Source organism: Rousettus aegyptiacus, unplaced genomic scaffold (genome assembly GCF_014176215.1).
Source record: "Rousettus aegyptiacus isolate mRouAeg1 unplaced genomic scaffold, mRouAeg1.p scaffold_m13_p_3, whole genome shotgun sequence".
Taxonomy (NCBI): Eukaryota; Metazoa; Chordata; class Mammalia; order Chiroptera; family Pteropodidae; genus Rousettus; species Rousettus aegyptiacus.
Window position 1 is genome coordinate 145,272,250 of NW_023416306.1, and position 22,641 is coordinate 145,294,890.

General features: G+C 38.3%; 1 protein-coding gene across 17 annotated transcripts in view; it reads left to right on the top strand.

Annotated features, from left to right (window-relative positions):
• The window catches only part of SYNE2 (spectrin repeat containing nuclear envelope protein 2), a 272,956-nt gene that overhangs the window by 44,401 nt on the left and 205,914 nt on the right, over nt 1-22,641 (top strand). For all 17 annotated transcript variants that reach the window (XM_036238293.1, XM_036238291.1, XM_036238296.1 and 14 more), the window contains 4 exons: nt 16,913-16,974; nt 18,192-18,287; nt 18,379-18,456; nt 18,545-18,637. In XM_036238293.1, coding sequence (XP_036094186.1) covers nt 16,913-16,974; nt 18,192-18,287; nt 18,379-18,456; nt 18,545-18,637 — 329 coding nt within the window. The remainder of the gene's footprint in view (nt 1-16,912; nt 16,975-18,191; nt 18,288-18,378; nt 18,457-18,544; nt 18,638-22,641) is intronic.

The window sequence follows — 22,641 nt, forward strand, 5'->3', positions numbered from 1 at the left end:
GCATATTTTAAAAGATGAAAAAAGCCCTCTGTGCCTTCTGGATAGATAGTATTACTTGGTAGGGCTCAGTAGTGAAATGTGAGTCTCTGTGGTTAGGTTATTACTCTATTTAAATTTATTCATTATGTATGAGTATCCATCTGAAGGGAGGCTTTCAATTTATGTATTATTTTTAATACCATTAGAAATTATTTGTGTTCACTGGGTTAGATTACAAGCATAACAGTGTGCTATAATGTTTAATTTTATTTAGTTAATCAGGATGTGCAGTGGGCTGGATGTTAAGGGTACAAAGATGAATAGATTGAGCAGCTTCAAGAAGCATGTAGTCCAGCTGTGCTTTTGATGTCATGTGAAAGTGAGAAAATGACCTGGGATACGAATCTAATTATTCGTATGAAACAAGTTTGAAGTCCTTAACTATCCAGGGTCATAGTCCTAATTTTGTTATCCAACATCCAAACTTAACCAAAATATGATTGAAATGTTGTTGGAATATCTTTTCATAGTTGAGTTTTAGGGAGGTAAGGAAAAAAAATATGCTCTTTGTAATGTTATTTGCAAGACGAATTACATATTCCTCGCACTGTAAAAAATCAAACATTTTGGTAAGAACTTCCTGGAGTTTGTTGTCTTTTTGCTGAACCCCCTGTAATTGTTCCTTGAGCGTGAGTTTCCACTCATCTTTGGACGTCACCCACTTGAATAGGCCTTCTGAGTTCCTCCATGTGTGTGTCAGGGGCTCTGCGTGTAGGGCACTCTTGTATCTTTTTGCCAATGAAGTTTCTGACATATTTTAGGCTTTTAATAAAAAACTTTATAATGAATAAATAATGAAAAATATGTGAAATGCCCTGAATTAGAAGAACTGTTCAGTGTTCAGGAAAAGCAGTCAGGCAGAATGGAAATATGGATTGTTATATTTGAGTAAGTGAGGCGTGTGCACAATGTTTGGGGGCTCCATAGTACTTTAGTGTCATGTTTCTGTGAGAGATTCTGTTCTACCTTATGATGGAGAGTGAATGAAGCCATGTGAAGTGAGAAAGAGGAACAGGATTAATAAAAGGCTCTGGGTGACATTTCTTCCCTTTTGCAGCCCAAGTCCTCAATGTGGAATTTTGATGGAGATGACGAATGAAGAGTAAGAAAAGGACATGTGTTAGAAAGCAGTATTTTGGCTTCTATATCTACGTTAGATGCTCAGTTATTATAAATAAAAGTAAATCATCTCCGGGCTCTTTTTTGGCTAATTAGATGATCATTACACCCAGAGAAAATAATCAAGTTAAAGTCTTTCACTGGCTATTTGTGCTATATTGTGCCAACACAAAGATTTCCAGAAGGTTCCTGATATCACAGTAGCTGACAGTGTCTTTTGCTGTGTTTTCCTGGAAGATTATTTGCCTTGATTTAGTAAAGCTTTATAATCTTAAAACTATTCCAGTTAATGAAAAATAAAATAAGAGCTCTTCGAACAGTGTTGTTTGCATTGTACAGTGTTCCGCACAGAAAATGTTTTTTCTTAGGTTGTATACAGAGTTTTGGCTTCTGGGAATTTTGATTCTGTTTTTGTCAGGAGTTTGGGGATAAGCTTACTTATTCTGGGTCAGTTACATTTTGAAAACTGGGGCAAGAAAAATCCAGGGTCATTTAGAGTCCTGTTAAAGTAGGTTAACAAAGATGTCATTCATTCCTTGTAGAAATCGGAATCTTTTTTAATTAGCCCCATGGGAGATACAGGATTTTTCTGAGCTTTTGTGTATGCGTGTGTGTTGGGAGGGGGCTTAATTATTCAGAGCTTGAAGTAGTTTATTAGGAAAAATAAAACTCAAAATAATTTCCCCTTGAAAATGGGAAAATAAGAAGTCATTATACTAGATTAATTCATAAATATCTGGTGAGTTTGGTGTGTGATTTTACACTCTGAAAATCAGAGGTCATCGAAAATCCTCTTCAAGGATTATTTCCCATATCTGATTTCAACATTGATGATTACAATTTCTCTGGCTTTATTTTTCCAAAACTTTCAGGGAAGTTTTGGTAAAATGTAACTGCACTTGTTCTTAATATATATGAGAATTGAAGTTTACCACCACTGTGTATTTTTAAAAGTGGGTAGGTAGGTAAAAGGATAGGACTGATTTATCGGAGGGATGAAATGTTTGAAGTTCTAAATGTGTACATTAATGGAGGAGAGACATGACATTCTGGGTGAATAGCCTCTCCTGGTCATTGATGGTCTGTGCGGTGATGCATATTGAGTGAGCACAGGAAGAAAATGGCGGGTGAGTAGCCACACACACTTCCTGTCCACATTCAGGGTGGAGCAGCACTCACTGGTCATATCTTGGTCTTTCAGTCTTTATTGCACAAGCGGCTACCAATCACACTAGCAGTAAAATGCCACGAGAGGAAGGGCAGCTAGCTCAGATGCAGAATACAGATGCTCTTGTTAAACATGAGAAACATTTAGGATTTTTCCAGAACATTGAAGTTGTTGGCCTCGTCTTCAGGTAAGTAGGATTGTTAAATTAACAGTGGAAACTAGTTCTGCCGTGTATCGCTGTCTGCCTCAGTCTGAATGTTCTCTTGGTGGAACTTCCAAGGGGTTTGATGTCTTCAAAACAGAATTCACACTACTTCATTACATAATTTAGTTTTTATGAGTAAAGATAAATCTGTTCATGGATTCATTCATGCAGCACGTGTTTCTGAGACCCTACTTCATATCAAGCATATGATAGCCTAATTTTAAATTAAGAGAATACTGAGACTAACAACTCCAGCAAGCTTCATGCGCCCATGGTGCTTGCATTTAAGTTAGAGAGACAAAGAATAAGTTATTGAGAAAAATTTCAGCACATGGTAAGCCATGCAGAGGATTAAAAATGGGTTTACTTGATAGTGCCTGGGTGTCTTTAGTTGGGGTGGGCCAAGATGACCTTTCCGAGGATGAAACATTTAAGGAGGCTTTGAATAACACAAAGGAGATGTCTTGCAAAGAACAAGAGAAGAGCATTCCAGTCTGAGGGAATAGCTCAAGGAAAAGATCAAAGGGAAAAACAATCTTGGTGAATTCATGGAGCAAAGGAGGCCTGGTGACTGCATTGTGGTGGGCAAGCTAGTATTGGAACAAGGCAAGGCAGGGCTGAACAAGCTGGTGAGGAAATTATCTGGGGGTAAGAGAGGAAGCAAGAATGCCAGTTATGATGCTTTTGTCGTAGTCCGAGTGAGATATCATGGTAGTTTGGATCAGTGTGGTACAAAGGGATGAAGAACCATAGATTTTTAAAGGATATTTATAAATGCTGAGCATATTCACAAATTAAGAATGATTTCTAAATTTTTATCTTAAGCAACAGAGTAGTTGATGAAATTACGGAGACTGGTAGATGAATAAGTTTAGGGGAAATCAGGATTTTTTTTGTTTTTGTTTTTGTTTTTTGTTTTTGCCATGATTGATATGAGATGTTTATTTGATAATCTGAATGGAGATGTCAAGCAGACACTTGGCTGAAAGGATCCAGAGTTCTAGGAAGAGGTATAAATTTGGGTGTCATCAGTGTATGGCTGGTATATTTACATTCAACATTTTATTTTTTGAATTTTCCCCGTCCCCACTCCCCCATCCCTTCTGGTAACCACTAGTCCATTATCCATGTCCATGAGTCTCTGTTTGTTTGTCCTATTCGTTTGTTCATTTAAAGCTGTGGACTGGATGAGATCACTTCTGGAGTGTGTAGCTAGAGCAGACCTTTTGGGTCTTTCAGTGTTAAAGGTCAAGTATAAAATGAGGAAGAAGCAAAGGACACTGCAGAGTAGCCAGGGACAAAGAAGGAACACCAGGTGAGTGTGATGGCATAGAAACCCCTTTTATGAAAGTATTTCAAGGTAGTATGGTCAGCTGTGTAGAATAAAGATGTGGCCACTGGATTGGCCTTGTAGAGTTAGTTGGTGGCTCTGGTAAGGTTAGCCACATCCAGGTGGTGGAGACGGAGGCCTGATTGGGTGGGTTGAGGAGAGAAGGAGAGGTGAGGAAGTGAAGACATTGACTCAGTGAACGCTCTAAAGAAATTTTGCCCTGAAGGGGAACAGAGATATCAGGCACTCGGTGAAGGGAAATGTAGGATTTTTTTAAGGAAAGAAATACTATTTTATTACTTGTTTTGCTTTTTCTACATATAGGTTAATTTATTCCTAAAGCGTCATTCATTTATTTGTTTATTCATTATTCAGCAAGTGTTTCTGAACATCTAGTTGTGTGTACAAGGCACTATGCTGATGAACAAATGGGATGGCACATGGCATATTCTGTCCTGAAACATTTGTTCTTATTCCGGGGATACAGACAAGTACATGGACTGGCGGGGTATCAAATGACGTGTACTGCAGGAGAGGGAAGACGTGGTTCTACAGAGTGTAGGGGAGGGGTACCCAACCCAGACTTAGGGGTCAGGGAAGGCTTCCCAGAGGAAGCTTAGAGCTAAAGTATGTTAGCAGATGAGCAGGGTGAAGATGGGAAGAGTGCTCCAGTTGGTGGTAACACTATGAAAGCCAGAAGATAAAACTGAACAAGTTGAACTTGGCATATTCAAGGAAATAGATGGTCCTTGAGACTGAGGATTGTAATTTGAAGAAGGATGTGAAGAGGTAAGGCTATAAAGGGTAAGTAAACATGTAGGGGTTTGAAATTTGTCCTAAGCCCAAGTAGAAGCAATTGAAGGATTCTGAGTAGAGACATATTCAGAACTGGTTTTAGAAATTACCCGGGCTGCCATGTGGGCTGTGGTCTCATGGGAGTGAGTATGAAGATAGGAAGACCGTTTAAGTTTGTTATGGGGGCCCAGCTGAGAAATAATGGTGCCAGTGGGAATGGAGAGAAGTGGGTATTGAGAGATATCTAACAGGTACTATTTTAAGGATTAAAATTTTATTTTATTTTATTTTCAGCTTTATTGAGGTAATTATCAGGGCCTTTTGATTGACCGGGTATGGCAGAGTGAGGGAGAGGGAAGTATCAAAGATGACTTGGGTTTATTTTTGGCAAATGCGTGGATGATAGAACCATTCACTGAAAAAAATGCAGTAGAACAACTTTGGTTGGGGAAAGAGTTGGTTAGAGATGATGACTCAGTTCTGGAAATGTTGAGTTTAAAGTGTCTGTGGATTAACTAAGTGGAGATGCCCAGGAAATAAGTGGATATACAGACATGAAACTCAGGAGAAACATACATCTGGGCTGAAGGTAAAGATTTGGAAAGTATTAACATAATGGTAATTTGTTCCCTTGAATTAGATGAAAATGTCTAGAAAAAGAGAAGAAGGGCCTAGGCAGAATATTACAGAAACAGAAACATAAAAAAAAAGGCCATAACAGAGCCTGAGGAGGGGTGTCCAGAGAACTAGGAAGAAGACCAGGTGAGTGTGGTGTCGTGGAATCCGAAGGCAGAGCGGGTGATGAACAGTGAGTACTGAGACACAGCCCTGGGATTCAGCAATGGCAATGTTATGGGTGGCCTAACTGAGACTTAAGCGGAGTGGTTGGGGTGGAAGCCAGCTTTTCGTGGGTTGAGAAGTGAATGGTAAGTAAGGAAGTGAAGAGTGAAGACAGCTAGGACAGATAATTGTTTCATGATGTTTGGGTTTGAAGGGGAGGAGAAAGATAGGATGGTAGCTGGAGGGGCCATGGTTCTGACATTTCAGCTGATTTTTAGTTAGAATAAAAAAACATGGATTTCGGTATCAGACATCTGGATTTGAAATTTTCCCCGACCATGTGTGAGATCTGGAGCTCAGTGTCTGGAACATAGTAACTTTCAATAAATGTTTATTGAATGAGTTAATAAAACTCATTCATCTTCTGGGAGCTATAACTTTTTCATTTATAAAATGCTTACCTAACTACTTCATTGAAAGACTTTAATGAAATTGAGTTATTGGGCCTTACCCTTGAGTCCCCACTTATTCCTGGACTTGACTTGTTTCAGCAAGCCTTCTGAGTCCCTCCAAATGTGTCTTAGTATACCCACATATTACAACAAATTTATATTGAGTTACAGTATATTAATATCTCAGAGTTCATTATTTCGTCACTATTTGTATCAGGCCCTTCCTATTCCCTTCTAAGTCACCCATGTAAATCAGTCCAATAACTTTAGAGAGGTGTTCCTCAAAGTGAGCTGTGTGAACCCCCTGAATTGGCATCTCTGGAAGCTGGGACCCAGAACTCTGCACTTAAGCAATGTCCCTGAGTAATTTGCTGGCATTCAAAAGTGTACGAATTCTAGATTTATAATCACAGCACAGATCTCTTTGGTGTAGTCTGGTTCTTCTGCACTCAAAAGTCAGAGGTGTTTTGACTGCTGCCCCAGTGGAAGGTATTCAGGCTCACACATTGTGATTTTCAAAACAAAAGCACTCACAGTTCTATGTGGTAGACGACTGATAGTTAGGAGTGAGAAATATATGTTAAAAGAAATGTAGGTATTTCTTTAATTTCATTCCACAGATATTTATTGAACACCTCAGATGAGTCGGAAGAAGGTGAGAAAGAGACAAATAGCACCCTAGATTATAGGCATTTTATATGTATCGTGGGCTCATTTTCTTGGCCTAGAAGTACCAGGTTTGCTTACTTAGAGAGCCAGGAGTTCTGTTGGCCAGTGAGGGTGGAAACAAAAGCCTCAGTGTGAAAATCTCAGGTGCTTGCACAAGGGCGCGTCTCATTCATGCGGGGACATGAAGTTGCTGGATTCCACAGGCTAAGGCCCGCAATGGAAATCGTTTATTGTATGTCATATGTTTTCCCAACAAACTAAGCACTTAAACCTCTATATTAATTGGGGAAAAAAAGCAGCAAAGCCTCATTCCTCCTCCAGCCATTGAACTATTCAACAAATGTTTTCTGAATTTGTACAAAATGAAACGCACCGTAGTAGGTGCCGCAGGCAGTGTGAGGAACAAAAACAGGCTTGGCTCATGCTCTCGTGTAGCTCACTGGCTACTGAGGAGACAGAGTAGTCTAATAACACCACAAGTATTAGCTAATTTCTTTTGGAGCAGCTTTATTGAGACATAATTTGAGATGTAGCTCACGAACCATATAACTCACCCATTAAAGTGTACAGTTCAGTATGTTTTAATGTATTTAATGAATTGCACAAGTATCACAATTAATTTTAGGGCATTTTCATCACCCCGAAAAGAAACCCCATACCCTTTAGCTTTCTTTCTTAAGCGCCGCCCCTGGCCCGCCCCTCCTTCCCCCCAACCCCCGCCATGCTGCCCCGGCAACCACCTGTCTACTTTTCTACTTTTTGTCTATAGATTTGCTTATTCTGGACATTTCATACCAATGGGATCATATAACATGTGGTGTTTTGTGACTGGCTTCTTTCACTTAGCATAATGTTTTCGAGGTCCGTCCATGCTGTAGCTAGTTTTGTTTTGTGTACACCAGTCATAGTCCATGCTTTGAATTGACAAACTTTTTCCATAAAGGCCAGGTAGGAAATATTTTAGTCATTGAGGTCCACATGGTCTCTGTTGCAGCTAGTCAACTTTGCCATTTCAGAATGAAAGTAGCTACTGACAGTACGTAAACAAATGAACGTGTCTGTGTCCCAGAAGAGATTTGGCCTTTGGGTTATAGTTTGTTGACCTTTGATCAATGTCAGTATAATTACTTAATCCTTCTGGCAGTTCTGTGAAGTTATCTTCATTTTATAGATAAGAAGACTGAGATACACTGAGCAAATAAAGGGCTGACTCAGAATCAAACCAGGTAGTCTGGCTCTGGACCCAGTGTTCTTAACCTTGTCTTTGATTATAAGAGGTTGAAGCAAATGCTAAATAGGGGGTGGAAACCCATGGCTCTGCCAGAGCAAATAATAAAAGACAGATTGACTTGGGTTTTGTCAGGATGCAAGGGTTGAGCTGGGACCTAAGCATAAGGAGAGGTTAACTAGGCGAAGGGAGAGATGGGACACGCCTGTGCAAGTGGCCGTGGCAGGAGGGAACATACCTTCTAAAGGCCCTGAAAGAAGACGGGGTGGTTGGAGCCCTGGGTGCTTGGGAGAGTGGTGTATCCTGAGGCTGGAGAGATGCTCTGGGGTGGACCACATAAGACCTCCTAGGCTGTTACAGATTTTGTTCTTGATCCTCAGAGCAGAGAGAAACCGTTAACGGGGCAGAAAGGGTAATATATTCACTGACTGAAGCGGAAAATAGAATGAAGGAAGTGGAGCAGACCTGGTTGGCCATGGAAGTAGTAGCCCAGGCCAGAGTTACCAGTCGATTCTGCAGGAGGGCCGGGGGAGCCGAGAGATGTGGGAAAGGGAGTGGATACCAGAGCTGTGTGGAGGCAAATTTGGCAGGATTTGGTGGCAGGTTGTACTCAAGGATGTTTAAGGATAGTGGCATCAAATCTATGAGATAGAAACATGAGTGAGGACAGGTTTGGGAGAGGTATGGAAGGAGAGTGTGATGTTAGTCCTGGGATGCCGAATTTGACAGGCAAGTGACAGTTTCCCCATTGTGACAACATGGATTCTCCAGGAGGGAAATACGTGGGGTTAAAGAATTCTGAGTTTGAGACATGGTTGTGCTTACATTATGTTAGCTAGAGCTTACTTTCTAACTCAGTTTTCTGGTTCAATAAACAAGATCTCAGTCTTGGTACGACAGTATTTCTTTTTCTTACTTATTTGCTTATGGTTGGTTTCAAGAAAATGTGTTGTAAATTATCCCCCTGCTTTCTCCATTAGTTAATAGTCTTCCTTTTGTAGTTAAGTAACAGGTCTTTTCCTGTTTATTCTTCAAATAGTTAAGGCTTTTTTTTTTAAAAAAAAAAATAATTGTGTGCCTGTGTGTTTTTATTCCCTTAATTTGTTTTTTCGTTTATTTGTGTTTCTTATCATCTCCATGAGAAATAATAGAAGAGATGGCCTTATTATTTTTAGTTTCCTTCCTAGTGGATTACATTTAATTAAGATTCCTTGGGACGCATGGCTATTGGGACGCATGGCTAAAATGTGTTGCGTTATCATCTGAATTCAGTTATTCTTACCAGGTCTGTCCGCTAACAGTGAGTTGGCAGATTTGTTTTAGGGAATGGCAGCAGTGTCTCATTAGTACATAATCTTTTGTTCACGACATTTTATTAATAGAAAAAAGAAATTGCCTCAGGTTTATTTAAACAAGGATTAGCGTATGACATAGGCCTAGTAACTATTGTTAGTACATTATTCTTCCTATAATGACAAGTCACTTTGATGCTCCAGACTTTTAATATTTACCAAATCTTTCAGTCAGCAAATATTTATTTGTTGAGTACCTCTTCTCTCCATGGCATTGTGCTAAGGAGAAGGAAAAACACAAAAGCATAAATGTTTAACTTTAAGGTTCATACATTGAGTAGGAGGGAAACCACATGCAGGTACGTGACTATAATACATGAGCAGCTGGTGGTAATTACCACAAGCTAGAAACAAACCGGCTATGTATATAGCTATCCTTTAATAAAAGTACAGATAGAATAACAATAAGCATACTGTTTTACAACTTGCTCTTTGTTACTCAGTGTATCCACATCAGCACACATATATCTACTTTATTCTTTTTACTGCCTAGATGTAGTTTTCTTTTCTGTAATTTAGAAGGTTTATAATCTCCTTTTTACAGTTTTTTTTTTATAACTTAGCAGGTGCTTTTTGACTTTAAGTAGTATACCTAAATCTCTGCTTTTTGAATTATCAACTTAAAAAATGAAACACATATATTCATTTAATTTCCATGTACATGCATCCATTCATTCAGCAAATATTACCTGAGTGTTTTCTATTTGTGAGGTATTATTCTAGAAGCTAGGGACCCAGTGACCAACCAACACAAATTCTTGCCCTTTAGAATTTATGTCCTTTACACGCTTAATCTAGAAGGATACACAGGAAACTGTTAATTAATGTTGTCCCTGGGGGGAGGAAAATGAGGGAGTTTGGGGAGTGTTATGGTTAACTTTTAATTTTTGTTACTATTTAGAAAAAAAGTTTAATGAGAATTATTACTTTCTGTTAGCAATAATAATAGGAAAAGATCCAACAAGGTATCATTGGAGGCCAGAGCCAGAAGAGATTATTTCTCTTTCACTTTAGGTAAGGGAGCATTTGAACAGGATGTGTCTTATTTTAACAAATGTTAATTGAATGCCTGCCGAGTACACTGAGCTGAGTGCTGGAATTTCTGTGAATGCAGAGGGAGACTGGAAGATTGGCCATTGCAGAGGGTATATAGCATGGCAGTGCAGAAGAATGAAACTTAATTGGGATGCATTGTAGCTATTTTAGTTTGGCTGGAGAAATAGGACATGAGTAGAGAAGTTATGGGAGATGACTCAGGAAAAAGTAGATTGGAGTCAAATTATGAATGAAGTACAATGTTAGGCTAAACATTTATAATTTATTCCTTAAGGAATTAGGAAATGATCAAAAGATTTGAATGAGGAACGTGAAAGGTCAAAGTAATGAATCTGGGGCCAGTGTGCAGTAAACCTGTTATCAATAATCCAATAATAGGGAAGAAGGGAAATTCCTCGGTAGAAGGAGGTTGCATAAGTTTTTCAGGGACCATATGCAGTAGAGAACATTCTTGGAGAAGAAACATCATAATAATGCATTGCTCTATGTTTAAGTGAAAATGTAAACTAGTGATTCTCATGCTTGGGGTAGCTGCTTTTGAATTCTTACTACCAGGGAGGACTGCTGGAGTCAAGATTTTAGATGAACTTTGGTGCAACTGGACCTTGCTCAGACGCAGTGGCCAGGGTAGTTTTATAATGAGCTTTATAAAGAACTTAAAATTCATACTCTTTAATTGCACTTAAATTATTTTCATTTGAGTTCCCTTCCAGCTAAGGTTATGAACTGGCAGTTTACAAAAGGCAATTTAAATAAGAATGGACTCAGGGATTAAATTTATTTTTATAGTAATGACACCTAGGGAAAGTCTTTTCTGTGCTTCATTTCTCAAATTCAGTCAGATATTTTCTAAGAATGATAATAAAAGATACTTATATGTGCCTGAATAAAATTCACTACATTTTCCTGCATTATATGTATTTCTTATTTGCCTTAAAAATCAGGATAGAGAATTTCTCATTCTCTGTTGCTTGGCAATTTACGAAACTCATCATTGTAATGGATTTTGTTATTCTCTTTCTTTTCTGTCTCTAACATCTGCTGATTAAAAGGTCCTATTCTCTACATGCCTTTTTGAGAAGAGTTTAATTATTTTATTAGAAAGTTTCCCTGGAAATGAAAAAAAAAAAACCCAACAGTTAAAAAAATCTCACTCACTCAAATTAAGTTGCTTTAAAGCATGTGGCTCTCAATTATTTTTTTCCCCCAATGGATCAAGCTATGAAAAGAACAAAAGGTTACTTATCCTGCCATAGGGTGAGCTATTTGGTTCTTGTTTCTGCGGAATTAATACTGCTTTTCAGGGATAAGCCAGTATAAAAGTGTGAGAGAAGTGTGTCAAGGGATAAATGAAATGGTACATACGAGACCATTTAATTGAGCTGCTACAAAGGTGTTTAATTGCATCTGGGACGTCTTTGTTTGCCATTAGCAAAGGGTCCTTGTTGAATTTGAAGAGTTCTGATTTCCAGGATGACGAAGTCATCTCTAAGTGCGGACAATGAGTTTAGTTAAAAGCCATGACGTTTCCTTTCTAAATCTTTTCCTGAAGCCTTTGTTTCTGCACTGTTTCCTTTGCTAACTGGAAAGTACCGGGTGGGGATTTGATCCGACTGCTCCTCTTATTGTTTCTCCCCTTGTTTCTATTAGATTTTAATCGAATTAGAACATAATCGAATTATGTTCCTGTCCCGGAGTATTCCTCAGTCCACCCTCGTCTTAGGTTAGGCGCTCCAGTTCGGACAATCTAGGTAGAGCCCTGGTTTTGCTGACTATTTTCTCAGTCTAAGAAGGTTCATAGTCTTCAGTTTGCTCAGTCCCAAGGCCCCTTTTGCCTAGCATTGCATGGAGATGAAATGATTCCTCATTTTACTTGGAAATGGTTCAAAATGGCTGAGGTTTTCCGGGGGGATATGGAATAGTAAAACCCCTTAGGCACCACATGCTCTTTTTGCACTCAGTTTTGTGTCATGTCAGCATTTCACCTCTTTTATGGTTATTTAAAGGTGCCCGCCTTCTTTTACCCCTTGGAACTCCCTTAAAGTCAGTATAGGCTCTACCTCCCGGCCCTGGTAGCATTCCTGATTAGCTTCTTTTTCACATTTTTATCACCTTGAAAGAAAAACCTCTCAGTTCCGTAAGGGTGAAGAGAGTCATGTTTGGTGTTTTCTGTTTGTTTTGTTTTTGTTTCGAATTTGTTTAATTGTTTAAAAACTGGATAGGTTCCGCCCTGTTTTTATACATGGTCTTGATTAATGTATATTATGCACCTGTAACTTGATCCTGGAATCATAAAAACTTGTCCTCTAGTTTCTTTCTTTTGAGGAACAAAATTAGCTCTCAATACACTTCCTGGGACACATCAGTGCATGTTTAAAAATGATTGTCTTATTGTCTACTGAACTAGAAAAAAAAAAGAAAACATATGTCTAAGATTCCAGAAGATTTAATGACATATTGAATTATAGGACAAAATTGTGGTCTTTATAATTCTTTCGTTAAGTGAGATTTATTTAAAACAAAAATAACTCAAAAGCCCAGACTATCTATCCAGTTGGCTTGTCAGAACTGAATTCAGTTCACCTAACAATTATTGAGCACCCTGTAATGTGTAAGTCACTGGGCTATTACTAATTTAAATTGGTAATACAGAAAAAAATGAAATGGTTTTAAAAAGATAAGACAAAAGGCCCTTTGAGCTACACTTCTCTTGCTCACACCCACTTCCACTTCTGGAAGTGTACTGTTGTTTTACTTTCCCTTCTAAGCTTTTCTTTCCTGCTGTTAAAAAAAAAAAAAAAAAAAGATAAGAAAAATGATCCAATGAGGCAAAATGCATTTTTAATCTCTAATCAGTCACAGTACTTACTGAACAGTTTTTAAACACCCTAAAATTTCACTTACTCAGACTCTCTTCTATTTCTCAACCTGAAATCTCATCAAATTCAAAAAATTTTGAGAACTTAAATTAGATGTCAACCAACTCTTTCAGTCTGTTACTGGTGTGATAGAGATTAGTAAGGAAATGGGAGGAGTCAAAGGAAAGGCAGTAGTAGAGGGCGGAACAGACAGCTTTTAGAGAAAGAAACGTAGACACATACAGGTCTATTTACCTTCTCAGTATAGTAAACAAAATGTAACAATGATAATTAGGAAATAATAATTAGTAAAATAATAGTAATTATTTTAGTAAAATAATAATAATTTTTTCAGTAAGTGTTTATTTAGGATCTGCTGTAGGTCAGACTCTTCTAATCACCTGGAATATGTCACAGGCCAAAACGTCTTTGCTTGTATGGTGCTTACGTTTTATGAGGAGGAGAGCAAGGCATTAATAACACACATACTACATATATAACTTACATAGCATGTTAAATAATGATAAGTCCTGTCGAAAAAATAGAGCAGGAGTTGGGAGTATTCCAGTAATAAACAGGGTGTTCAGAACAGATCGTACAGGTGATGTGCTATTTGAGCCAAGATTTGAAAGAGAAGAAGAGTTAGGCTCGTGGAGATATTTGTAGTAAGAACATGCCTGGAAGAAAAGACAGCTAATGCAAAAGCCCTAAGGCGGGAATGTGGAGAGTTTGAGAAAAACAGGCAGGCGAGAGTGATTGGAGCAGAATGAGCAAGGTGGGGGGAACGGGAGTGGGGGCCCTTGGTATTTGGACTTGTTGTCAATGTAAGGGGTGAACTGAGGAGACCTTGCAGGGTTTTGAGTAAAGGGGCTCCCTGATCCGAGTAGGCAGTTTAGTATCATTCTGGCTGCTGTGTTGAGAACAGTATTTAGAGGACAAGTGTAGAAGGCAGGAAACCTGTTAGGAATTTATCTCAGTAATCCAGGCGGAGGGAGAAGCAGTGAGAAGTGGTCATATTTTGAACATATTTTAAAGGCGGACCTAAGAGGATTTCCTGAGGCATTCGATATAAAGTATGAGAGGAGGAGAGAAGCCAAGCTGTGGTGCAGGAGGAAAACATAGAATGTGGGGACCTAGGGGCAGGAGAAGAGAGTGATCATCTGTACTGGATGCTCCTGCTTTCTCTAGAAAGACGAAGGATGAGAATTGACCGTTGGTTTTAGTGATTAGTCACTGATGACCTTGAGGGTAGTTTCAGTGGAGTGAGGAGGGCCTGATTGGTGCGGGTTCTGTTAAGAGAGCAGGAGGAGAGGATCTGGAGACCGTGAATGTAGATGCGTGTATCGGAGGAGTTTTGCCACAGTGGGCTGTAGACAAATGAAGCAGTAGTTCATGGGGAACGGGGTTAAGGACATTCGTTTTTGTTACTGTTTTTAGGTGGACGAATTAATAGTAAGGATCTGTAGCGATGGGGATGGTCTGTGAGAGAGAGGGGAAAAAAGAAAATGATATAGAAGAGAAAGGAGCAAAAAGTCCTTGAGTAGCTTCAAAAGGATGGGATCGAATGAATGAACGAAGGGACTGATTTTAGGTCTGAGCAGGGCTAGTTTACAGTGCTAAAGGGTTGGAGGCAGAGCACTGTGATAGATTTTTAGATTAGGGAGTGAATGATTCCTTACGTGTCCCGGGAAGCAAGGTCTCAGCTGAGAGTAAGGATGGGAGAGGAGGCGTTGGAAGTTTGAGAAAGAGGGTATGAAATTGCAGTGTAAGGGAGTAGGAGAGCGTAGTATAGTCTGACTGCCGGGCAGCACTGATGGCCCACTTGGACCCGGGTCATGGTGAGACCAGTCAGCAAGCACGGTTGGATTTTCTTTAAGCCAGATTCAGCAGCATGCGCGTAGGTCTGAGTAAGAGACTAGTGTTGGAGTGGCAGGCACTCACGACGTAATAAGAGGTCCAAAGGAGTGTTTGTAATAATTGATTATGGAATTTGGATAAGGGTGAAAGGAAGGATATTGAGGGTGTGAGGGATAGCATATAGCTTGCAGAGTGGACGGCTTCGAGTTACCAGTGGAATCCAACAATTGTTGGAGTTGGAACACTAGAGGGAATGAACTGAGAAAATAAGATGTTGAGAGGTGGGGATGCATGAAATCGAGATGACGAGTTGTAGTTATTAGTAATGACAAGGTCTGGGGTGCGGCCATGACAGTGAGTGGTTGAGGCAGGGCAGAAGACAAGTTCATTGGAGAAGAAGAATTCAAGAAACAAGAGAGCAGGACGTTGGAACATCCATCGGTATGTATGTTGTTGTCGCCAAGAATTAGGCAGGAGTTGTATTGGAGAGAGCAACTATTGGGAAGGAACTGAAACCTTTGAGAAATGATGACAAGTAACAGAAGTAAGTAGGTGACTATATTATAGGGGACAGTCTGATTACATAGGAGTCAGAGCTGGAACATTTCAGGGATAGAGTAGCAAAGGGTCTGGAAGTAGTAGTGAGGAGCAAGCAACTGTGGTGCAGGGTCTGTAAGAGAAAACATGGCACTGCCTGAGAGGCTGCAGGGAAAGCAGAGTTCCCAGGAGGGCCAGCTTTCAGTTACCTGGAGAGGGTGGTGGGCACGCAGGGGTTATGTCGATGGTGTGCTATGGATTTCAGCATCAGTGGAAGGGTTTTAGAAGTTAAGGAGAGATGGGAAACGAGAACAGCTGGGAGATATGCAGAGTCTTACGGAAATTAGAGTGAGAGAATTGAGGGGGACCTCAGAATCTGGGGTGTGTATGCACGTGTGTGTGCGCACAGACATAAGCAGGGATAAAGTCATAATGAGATGAGACCCGGTGAACTTGAGGTGGGCAGTGAGTATTAGGCGCAGGGAGGAGCGATTGTCTGGGCTTATTCTTATCCCAGTCCAGCAGGGTGAGGAGCCTTGGGAGAATGGAAAGTTGGTCCTTATGTGCAGGGCTAACCCTAGGCCTCAGAGCCGAGGGTGTCTGCTGAAGCCAAGGGTATAGAAGGTTAGGGGAAGCATGGATGGTCAGTGTGGGGTTCACTGCTGTGCTAGGGAGGAAGAGAAGATACACTCTGAGTGTTCAGATCTTTCGCTTGACTCCTGCCCACTTATTAAGAGTAAAAGCTAACATTTCACATGTGTTGCCTGGGTGCCAGAGTCTGTTCACTTTAAATGAATCGTTAACAGTCTCTGTGTATAAGTGCTGCTCACCTTACTCCGAGGGTAAGCTGCTCAGTGTCATACAGCTACGCAGTGTCAGAGACAGGATTTGAACCCAGGTCTCTCTGACTCTAATTGCGGTTCATTTACAGTTAATTCAGTGGCAATATCTTCTCCATGATGAATGCTCATGATTAATATCAAGACTAAACTGCAATGATTTTATGAGCCTTTTAAAATAGCTCCAGATGTTCTGTGGTTTATCTTTAAATACCGCATGGCACTGGCTTAGACTGCAAGTCTTGGGCTGGGAGCTCTTCCCTTTGCTCACGGTTCTTTGTATAGCACTGTCAAGGCCATGTAGGGACTTAATTCTTTTGTTAGTAAAGAGTATTAAAAACCATCGTCTCTTGTCAGCTAACTTGTGACTTTAAAAAATGTCTCATATCAGCACCCTATTTCCAAAACGGTCTTGGACAAACATCTGAAATTTAGATTAAGTCCTAGAAGGTTTGTAAGGCTGTGAAACACACACACACACACACACACCCCTCCCCCCCCCACACACACCTATACACCCATACACCTATCCACCCACACCCAGAGTGACAGATCTTTGAGGCTTTGATATGTTTAAATGGTTTCTGAGGCTTCTCATTTTATAACTGCTGTTATCTTTTTTAAATAGCCGAACAGGAAGACACTCAGAAGAAAACTTTCACCTGCTGGATAAACTCACAGTTGGCAAAGGTGAGGAAAAAAAGAGCAAGTAAACTATAAATTCATTGAAGTTACTCCTACTCCTTCAGTTTGATTCCCAAAAACAGCATTAGTGACATGTAAAAGGTTGAAAGAATGTGGTAAATATCACCTTGATCTTGTTCTTGTATGTTTGTTCTTCCTTCCCAGCACGTTTTAAAAAGGAGTACTTTTGTTAAGTATATGGGAGACGGTGCTATAAAAAATATTGAAAGCAGCAACAAATCTTTTATCAAGTGAAATTATAATAATGATTCCTACCTTAAATATGTTCAGAAGGCTTACATCAGCCTACAGTTGGGCAGAAATCATCTAACGCCTAGAATGCACTGTAGGACATGGGTTGTTCACTCTCGTGATCGCATGGCTGATGGAGCTGTGGCTCACTGCCGCTGCCCAGCATCAGGAGAAAGTATCTACCGCATATTACTAGCCCAGAAAAAGGGCAAAATTCGAACTTCGACATATGGTTTCTGCTGAGTGCGTATCACTTTCTCACCACTGTAAAGTTAAAAAATCATAACTCAAACCATCATAAGGCAGGGACTGCCTCTCCTGACTACTCATTGCATTTCAATGATTTCACAACATGCCCCTGAGATAAGACAGAATTTTTCCAGTTTACAGAACATGGAAACTAAGGTACAGAGAAATTATGTGACTTGCCCAAGGTCACAGGGCTTGTAAATGATAGTGCTGGGATGCAAACCCAGGCTGTCTGGACCCAGAGGCTTTGATCGTAATCAGTGTGCCAGCCTGCCATTCAGCGATGCCAAGTGTCTGGAGTAACCTAGATACAAAATGAAAGCGCCTCTCCTGATAGTCTGCCCATCTCAACACAGTGCTCGTAATTCTAAACAGAGTCAGTTCATAAACAGGCCACTTCAGAAATGTCATCTTCTTCCCAAATGGGTCTCTATTGGCTGATTCTGACTGTCTTGAATGCCACTTCTGCACACGGGTTTTAAGCTCTCTGAAAGCTGAAAGAGTGTTGCGTTACTGGAAATTTGTCATGAGATGAATTAAGTTCACTACTTGCCATGTTTTGATGTGGAACTGTGTGTGTTCTACTATCATCCTTTTAGTTGAGAAGAAAATCACTACCAAATCCAAGCTTTTGCAAAGACACCAAGCACATTTATGAGATTCTTACAGGTATTGTGTTTTGGGACCAAAGTTTGAGATTATTCTTCTTGTGACCTTTGCAGCACACTCCTCCCTCGGTGATATCAGACCTATTCACAGACATTAAGAAGGGGCATGTCCTCCTGGACCTGCTAGAAGTACTCTCAGGACAAGAGTTGGTAAGCTCCTAAAACAACATTAAGAAACTTTACGCTGACTTTTTAAAAAAATTCATATTTCCAAGTAATATATTGTGCTTGAATTTCATAGCCTCGAGATAAAGGATCTAATACATTCCAGTGTAGAATCAATATAGAATATGCCCTGACATTCCTAAAAAACCGATCAGTGAGTATGAATTTCACATGAAAATTTACTGGAGAGATTAATACTGTGAAATAGTTTCTCCTTTTAATCTGTGCTTTTTCTTTTCCAGATCAAGCTGATAAATATTCATGTTGCTGATATTATAGATGGAAATCCATCCATTATTCTTGGCCTAATTTGGAAAATTATACTGCACTTTCATGTAAGTAGTTTGGCGATATAAAAGTAATTTCTGTTCTAATTACTGCAGTATGAAATAAGTGCATCAAGTCACACTTATTGCATTCAGTCCTGAGCTCCTTCTAGAAATAGGACACTCTGGAAATCTTGCCAAGTGGAAAATATATAGCAGATCTTTTGCCACTTACGTAGTTTTTTAGTTGAAAATGGAAAACTGTATTATCATGATAAGCTGAATTTTCAGTATCAGCACCTGTCTGAATAGAACCTGCCATGGTAAAAGAGAGTAGGAAGCTTTTGGAGTAAATTCTTGAAAACAAACCCACTAAACTCCCTATTTTTGAGGACCCTTGTCCAATCTAATCATCCTGCAATATCCAGTTCTGTCCCAAGGCTGACTCATAGATTCATTTTATGCCAAAAATATTTTTGAGTACCTACTATGTACCAGCTTTTGTGCTGGGACACCAAGAAAATAACACCAAATAAGTTATAGTCCTGGTTTTGTGACACTTATGGCTGATAAATACATTCTTTTAGGCCGAGGATTCTGAATGAATGCAGGTTTTCTGCAGCTTCCTAGAAAGTTGCATGTTCTGTATTTCCATAATTATTTTAAAAATAACTAAAAATTATGTGGGCAACAAATGTTTATTTTAGAAAAAATAGAAAATAACTAATTTATATAAAATTTAAAACACACAAAATGAGACTATATGTTATTTCTGGATACCTACATTTAAAGTTAGAGTGGAATAGTATGTATGAGGATGATGAGAGGTAAATTTAGGATTGTTTTTTTCTTTTCCTGGGAAAGGAAGGAATTGGAATTGGAGTGGGAAAGATAGAGGCTTAAACCATATATGTGTTTTATTTCTTTAAAAAATAGGAAACAAATGTGATAAAATATTAAAAATTGATCATTCATAGGCATTTACTTTATTATTATCCTTTTCAGGGTATTTGAAATATAATTTAAAATTTCAATATAGATAATAAAAGAAAATAAAGTTGTCTATAATTCTACCTTAAATAATTTGGTGTACAGTCTTCATGATATATGCTGCAAGGATTAATATATATATTCACATATGTATATCTTAAAATGGGGTCATCTATTCCTACTTTTTCAACCCATTCTAATCAACATTCTGAATTTATATTTATTTTAATGGAAGCATCTACAGTACTATATTTCATTAATAGAAAGAATGCTCACAATTTTTTGTGACTATAAGCAATTCCCAAAAGACTACCCTTAAAACTTTTGCATACAATTTTAATTGTTTCTGTGGACCAAATTTTTAGAAGTGGAATTGTTGAATTATAAAGTTTGCAAAATTAAAGCTTTTATTTTTTTGGTTTTGTTTTAATACTGTAAATAAACTTTCGTTGATGTATCGCATGCCCATCATCCATGTAACCAGCATTTAACCAAAGATAAAAATACAGAGCACTGCCAATATCCCAGAATGCCCAGGTCCTTCTCCCAGTCACTGCCTTCCTTTTATAAAGATAACTACCACTTTGATCTCTGTCATTGATTGTTTAGCATCTTTAACTCCACAGAAAAAGAATTACCACTGAATTCTCTTGCATATACTATACCCTCTTTTGTGTCTGACTTATTTTGCTTAACATCATGTTAGTGAGATAAATCCTGTTAAAGCATGTATCAGTGGGTCTTTGTTTCTCATTGCTGTGTATGACTATTATCATTGCACAAATGTACCAAAACTTATTTAACATTTTACCGTTGATGGACATTTCTTTTGTTGCTTGTTTTTAGCTATTACGAATAAAGCTGCTAGGAACATTCTTGTACGTACCCTTCAGTGGTACAGGCTCTCATTTCTGTTACATGTATTATATCTAGGAATCGAACTGCTGGGCCACAGAGCATGTGATCTTCGGCTTCAGTAGTTACGGCCAAAGAGTTTTTCAGATTTGTTTTGATTTACACTGTCACTGGAATTTGAGAGTTCCTTGCCCCAATCCTCACTAATACTTAGCATTGCAATTTCTTTTTTTATTTTAGCTATGGTGTTGTGTATTTAGTAATGATTTATAGAAGTTTTAAAATATATTCTGGATAAAAGTCCTTTGTCGAGTATATATAAATTGCAAATATCTCCTCTGACTCCATGGCTTGCCTTTTTAATCTTTTCATGAACACACGTTTATAATTTTAATAGAGTTCAAATTTCAAATTTATCAACATTTTTTTTTTTTGTGGCTAGTACTTTTTATGTCCTTTAAAGAAATCTTTCCCTTTGCCAACATCATGGAGATATTCTCACGTTATTTTCTGGAATAGTTCTGTCCAATAGGACTTTCTGCTGTCATGGAAATGTTCTGTGGCTATATGGTACAAAGCAGTAGCTGCCAGCCACTTGAACACTTGACATGTAACTAGTATGAATAAGGAACTGAATTTTAAATTTTATTTAGTTAATTTAAATTTAAATAGCCACATGTAGCAAGTGGCTATCATATGGGAAAACACAGTTCTAAAAGCTCAATTGCTTCACAGTTTGCATTTAGATCTATAGTCTTTTAAGAATGAATTGATTTTTTTGAGTATGTTATGTTAAAGCAATCAAGATTTATTTTTTCAATATGCCTGTCCATTTGATTCAACACTATTTATTGAAAAGACTATGATTTTCGTACTATAATGTCACCTTTATAAATCTAGTAACCATACATGTGTGGCTTCATTTTCAGATTGTCTGTTCCATTATTATCCTTGCACCAGTACTCTACTGTATTAATTTCTTTAGCTGTATGGTCAGCCTTGATGATATCTGATAGTGTAGTCATCTAATTTATACTTCAAGATTATCTTGGCTCTTCTTTGCCCTTTGAATTTCCATATAAACTTTTTTTTATATACCACTGTGTAAGTTTAACGTATACAACATGTTGATTTGATAGTCATATAAATTTTGTAATAACTTGTTAGTTCATACGCACACAATCTGGTGGAATTTAAATGAGGATTGCATTGAATGTATATAACGATTTGGAAAAAGTTGACATCTTTAAAATATTGCATCTTTTCATCTGTATTTTCATTACTGTTCTGTTCAAAATGTTTTTTCATTATGATCTCTCATTTGATTCATGGGTTCTGTAACAATCTATTGTTTAATTTCCAAATATTTGGTGATTTTGTTTGTTATATCTTCTTTACTGATTTCTAGCTTAATTTTTGTGTGGTCAAAGAATTTAATTTCAGTCCGTCAAAATTCTGAGGCTTGCTTAATGCCTCCACACGTCAGTTTTAGTAAATATTCTGTATGTTCTTGAAGAGAATTTTGATTCTGCCATTTTAGGTATAATGGAGTATGCTAATGAGATCAAGTTTGTTTATTGTGTTAGTCATATCTACTTCAGATACATGAATCTATCAGTTATTGAGAGAAGTATACTTCTATGTATGTGGTTTTAGTGTTTAAAGTTTTCTGTAGTTATATTACCCTCCAAAAAATTGGAACCAGTTTTTGTGTTTACAGTAATATATGAATGTCCAGTTTCTCATGCTCTCACCATCACTAAATGTTAACTTTTAAAGTTTTCGCCCATGTTATTTATATATGAAAAACTTTTCTTGCTCTATATATTTAGATTCTTAAATGACTAATGAGGTTATTTTTTCATATACTTAATGGAAATTTTGTGTCTTTCCTGTTTCTTAATGGCTTATGATCAGAGATAGATTTTAATTGACCCAGTCTCTGAAGGTACTCTGGAGTAGAAGCTCGAAGCTCGATTAGTTCAGTTCAATTTAGATTGACAGACGTTGAGCACTAGTAAAATACTCTGTAAGCACTTTAGGGAAATGAATAGATGCTTGCCCTCAATGTGGAATAACATGCCTGAGTCCACTGAAAGAAAACCAAAGTTTAGCCTCAGATGACAGATGCTATTATTCAAGGATCTGTCTAGTGTTCATTTCACCATGAGTAAACTGTCATTATTATATAATCCTTCTTAGGTCTTGTTTTGGCCGAAAGTTTTACC